The sequence below is a fragment of the Austrofundulus limnaeus genome, unplaced genomic scaffold (assembly GCF_001266775.1).
Source record: "Austrofundulus limnaeus strain Quisiro unplaced genomic scaffold, Austrofundulus_limnaeus-1.0 Scaffold9, whole genome shotgun sequence".
NCBI classification, from domain to species: domain Eukaryota; kingdom Metazoa; phylum Chordata; class Actinopteri; order Cyprinodontiformes; family Rivulidae; genus Austrofundulus; species Austrofundulus limnaeus.
In genome coordinates, this window is record NW_013952411.1 from 815,948 (window position 1) to 817,527 (window position 1,580).

The 1,580-nt window shown below is 34.6% G+C and overlaps 1 protein-coding gene across 1 annotated transcript in view; it reads left to right on the forward strand.

Annotated features, from left to right (window-relative positions):
* Positions 1-1,580, forward strand: part of rapgef4a (Rap guanine nucleotide exchange factor 4a) — a gene marked incomplete in the record, with an annotated part of 39,342 nt that overhangs the window by 18,815 nt on the left and 18,947 nt on the right. The window contains 1 exon segment of the mRNA XM_014001376.1: positions 676-748. Within this exon segment, the coding sequence (XP_013856830.1) occupies positions 676-748 (73 nt within the window).

Sequence of the window (1,580 nt, forward strand, 5' to 3'; positions counted from 1 at the left end):
GTCCAGGATTTCACAAGTCTTTATATATGTACTATTGGTCTTGTCATATAAAATAACCCACATCAAACATCATTTATTTTTTTCTCAATGGCTGCATTTGTTATAACAAAAAAAATCATGATATTTGCCTGAATGCATGGCTGCTGCATGATGTCTGTTATGTAATCTCTGTTCTGCTSCTGCTGGGAGCAGGCAGTCCAATTTTCTTGCTCTGTTTAGTTTTTGGCTTTCTAGTTTGCCTAGTTTTATACTAGAGGAGAGAAGAGGAATATAATCTGACAAGTRAAAAAAATACCATGAGATTAATGGGTAACAATGTAAAAGAGAACCGTTAATAATTCCAGTTTTTCATTTTYAGRTTTGTTATTTTATATAACTGTCTTKTGTTTAGTCAGTGAACCATGCTTAGAGCTGTGTCTTTGGGCTAATWAGGATAAAATAGCTATAAATACACTAAAATTGTTGACTTTTTTTTCTGTCATCACAGCCAGAAGACATGATGACAGAAGCAGTGATTTTTTTTCCTCCTCATACGGGCGGCTGCCTTCATTAGACTAATGAGAGACATGGGGAGACAAAAACCTGTGGGAGGAAAAAAAAAGAAAAAAAATGTCTACAACTTTGTCAAATCTTTTTATAAGACATTTGTCTTTTTTATTGTATTTATTTTTGTAGAAATACCATCACTGCATGGCAGGACTACTTGCTCCATCATATGGCGTGATGGAAAGCAGCCGTGGTTCTGACAGTAAGTAATCCAAAGATGTYGTTAATGTGTGGATCTAGCTGGTAAGGTTTACACTACATTTTAGTAATAGTACAGTGTAGCATTAGTTTGGTACCACTTTACTGAGGGTGCTAGTTTTTTTTTGTGTTATGAGTCATGGTGGAAGAACTGATAATGCAAGCAGGAAAGAAGCAGTAATTTTTTTTACTGCAGAACTTCTGAATGATCACCAATAGCTCAAATATGACAAATCTATGCTTGTAGGAAGGATATTGATTGAATTATTTATGTTTTTTTGTTACATGTTAACTCAATATTGACTTGTCTTTGCTCAGGTTGAGAATCATTGTAACTCGATTTCATGTCATGGATCATAAAAATGATGAAGAGCAGTGACTGTTAGTTTGCTGTGTTTTATTTGTCTTTAGTTTTTGAACGATTGACACGATTAAAAGAAAAAGGCTTCTTTGTTTGCCTTTGCAGAASACCCTTTTTAAAACTCTGTTCTCTRCAATGAAGGATTTGATTAGAGCTTTTAAAATTGTTTTAAAAGTGTCTGCTTTAGCTTTTATCGTGCTTCGGAGCAGCTCTGTAAAGGAGGGTATTTATTTATTTTTTGTATTATACATAGACAAGCTTTTAGGGATTTAGATAATACTTTCTGCTTGAGTGCACCAGGATAGAAGTCAGACAATATAAAGCAGTTGTGGGTTGAAACACTCCTGCCTGAAGCAGCTCTGTGGCTTTGTGATGAAATAAATTAAACCTGCTTTTAACAGCTCTGTTAGTTATCCCGCTGCTGGCTAACAACTCTTTGGTGTTAAAGCTTCATGTTAACTTTACAAATCTTAGG